Here is a 3,172-nt window from a genome sequence, read left to right on the forward strand (position 1 = left end):
ATGTACTTGGGAAATGATAAACACACCCTTTATGTCTTCCATACACTTTTGTTTAATCATATCGATTGTTTTCGTTTGATTTTTTCAATTCAATAGCCAAAAATAAAAGGAATTTGTAAAATTTGATATTGGCTGAATGGTTTCATTTAATGGTTACAAAGGGGTTTTACAAAATACAGAGAGTAAATACGATCTTAAATTAAAGCATATACAAATTGTTTTCAGGTTTACATATTTGTACAGAATTGAAGATGAGTCGATATGGTAGGCTTTCCATGATATAAGGATAAACACCATAATAGAGAATCAACTGATTTTATTTTCCTTAACGCTCCTCCTTAAGTTGGAAGTATGTCAATGATTCCCAACTTTCCAAGTAAAGTCGTGAATTGCCTAGAGCTCAATGATTTTGTGAAACTGTTGGTTGACTGTTGTGATGTGGATATGTGATTCATCATGATCATTTTGTTTTGAATCTTGTCTCGTACAAAATAATAGTCAATCTCTATATGCTTTGTTCGCTTATGAAAGACTGAATTTGAGGTAATGTGCAAAACTGCTTAATTATCACAATATAACTTGTAAGGATGAGAATGTTTGACGCCCATAAATAACTTGTTATCAAAATATATTCCAACCAAGTAATTTCACTAGTACTGTAAACATTAGTATATCTTTTGCAGGTATACCCTCGCACTGATGGCAAGCACAAATTACATCTTTCATTGGTGGCAATCAAATATGACATCTATAACTTTTTGACATGATTATATAGATTACATGTTGAATTAGAGGACCTCAACCTTTTTTTCATTTTATAGAAACATTTCGAACTAAAAGACAGCATGTGTTCGAATTTTATGAATTTTTTTCCTTCTTGTACATACTATTTCTTTACCATGTACCAATAGCCGCTCACTACAGAGCTTTCTCCTTGGATTGGGACGTTGTCTTTCCTATTTGCTGCTTGGCCCATTATGTGTTCGAGTTCGAAAAGAAATAGTGGGGATTGGGACATGGTCACGTATTCCGAATGCAAAGCATCAAAACTAGAAAACACAAATTGTCGAGTGTTGAGGATAACGGTCAACACCCAAAAGTAGGGTGCTTTTAAAATTCTTTACTTCTTTGGTTTGGTGTTGTCACCATGAAGTTTTAATATTGAAGGCAGAACCAAATTCATTTACAAATACGATTGAGAACAATACATCACTCAGGTGTCACATTTTAATCATAACTACTAAATTTATGAAAAATATCAAGATAAGCTGTCAGCTGTGATCTCTAAAAACAATGATGAAGTGACTTTTTGGATTTTGGAGGCTAGTAGATATGATCATTCACACCCTTGCTTCCTAATCCATTAACTTAGAAAGGGGACAAAATTAATGTATTTTGGGGCCACTATGTATATGTTTGTAATTTTAAAGAATATATAGGTTTTCATGTAATTTTATAGACTGCAATAATTGAGACAGAAAAATAATTTTGATCCACATGTGTACATTCCATCTCTTTCAACATTACAAAGAAGTGGGAATTAATTAACAGAATTCACAAAGGCCCTAGATCCAAGCTGCACCATGACCCCTCAACTCTCAACTAGAACCTTTGATCCGTAGGTCAACTGACGAGGTAAAAAAAAGAAGGTTAAAGGTAAAGGAAAGAAAAGTTAACTTAATATTTAATTAAACAAAACATAAAAATAGATATCTGAAAGATGAACATTATGATTTATCTTTTACTGCGGACTCCAATGATTACTTCCACACGAGCTTATGTCCAAAAGTTCTTCCAAATACTCAACGCCCAAATCCTCTAATACCATCACATTTTGTGGCAAAACCTCCTGTACTTTTCTTTGATCCGTACATTGGCTTGGTTTATTACCCTTTTTGTGCATCGACTTTCTTTTCATGGAGTGCCTCCTCTTGAGTGCGATAACAGGTGAGCACGCTTCATCGTGTCTATACTTGATTTCTTGAAGAGAATCTTGGACAACTTGTGCTGGAAAATTAAGCACAGCCAAAGAACCTCTCAGTGCAAATGCAGCTTGGTCATAAGCTAAAGCAGCTGCCTCAGCACTATCGAATGTGCCGAGCCAAACCCTAATCCCATGCCTTGTGGAGTCTCTTATTTCTGCTGCATATTTTCCCCAAGGCCTTCTCCTCACCCCTCTATAAGCCTTTTCTTTTGTGGATTTTTCTTCTAGGGTTTGGTTGTTGGCTGAAGTCACCTCCTGTTCTTTAACCCCATTGAAGCTATTCGCCTCGTTCCGTGCAACTAATGTCTGTTTTGCGCCTCTGGCCACCACATCGTAGAGCAACATGTCTTGGGAGTCGTTGATGTTAAATGGTGGAAAATTCATTAACTCGTGGCTATTGAAAGGAAGTAGTAGTGATTCATCACCCCATGAAAAGGAGTGTAGTGAACCAAAGGAGGAATCTGATGAGAAGTCTGGACTTGAAAAATGGAAGAAAGCAGACTCCATTTCCATGTGGGTTGGTATTGAAAGGGTGTTTAAATTTGTGATTTTTTTTTTCTTCTTTTCCTTGAGGTGTGGTTGTTTCTTTGTTACCAAAAAGGCCCTATATATACTAGAAGAAAAACAGGAAGGTTTTTTGAATTTTGGACTAAAAGACAAGGCAGATATTAGAATAATATAAATGATTAGATTAAGCAATGAAAGGTACTAGTTACGGTCAAGGAGGATGTTTTAGGATTGTCCACCAAAATCCAGTGAAGCTTAATGTTCCTTGTTTATAGCAAGGACTGTGCTTTTAGGCACGTGGGTCAAATAAGGCCCGGCGGCGGGGTTTGACCTAAGTTAACAAATTACAGGTAATTTATATAATATAAGATTGTATGTTGCCGTGGCATCATGGTAATCCGCACTTGTTTGTAATTGGTTCGGTTTTGCATAACGAATTGAATAAATAGTTTGTCTCAGATCTAAGGAATTTAGGCTATCTTCAACTAAAGTCTGGTGAGAGAGCTCGTTTTAGTCATCTGGTCATCCAAAAAATTAATATTTTAATGAACAATATAAGACATTTCTTACCATCTTCAACCGAGAGCCAAAGGACCATATGACTCGTTTTAGCCTTGTCACAAAAAACGTCTCCAACCGAGGGCCAAAGGGTTATAGTATGGAATGTGAAGAATTGAAATA

General features: G+C 35.9%; 1 protein-coding gene across 1 annotated transcript; it reads right to left on the minus strand.

Moving 5' to 3' along the window:
• Positions 1-1,498: 1,498 nt before the first annotated feature.
• LOC103958896 (ethylene-response factor C3-like) lies at positions 1,499-2,816 on the minus strand. The gene has a single exon (XM_009371217.3). The coding sequence runs from the start codon at positions 2,495-2,497 to the stop codon at positions 1,742-1,744; it is 756 nt and encodes a 251-aa protein (XP_009369492.2). The 5' UTR covers positions 2,498-2,816; the 3' UTR covers positions 1,499-1,741.
• Positions 2,817-3,172: the final 356 nt, after the last annotated feature.

Source organism: the organism of the source record quoted next, unplaced genomic scaffold (assembly GCF_019419815.1).
Source record: "Pyrus x bretschneideri cultivar Hongxiangsu unplaced genomic scaffold, Pyrus_bretschneideri_v1 Contig7, whole genome shotgun sequence".
Taxonomy (NCBI): domain Eukaryota; kingdom Viridiplantae; phylum Streptophyta; class Magnoliopsida; order Rosales; family Rosaceae; genus Pyrus; species Pyrus x bretschneideri.

Excerpts from the sequence above, each read along its gene's own strand:
- LOC103958896 (XM_009371217.3), bottom strand. The coding sequence starts at position 2,497 with ATGGAAATGGAGTCTGCTTTCTTCCATTTTTCAAGTCCAGACTTCTCA.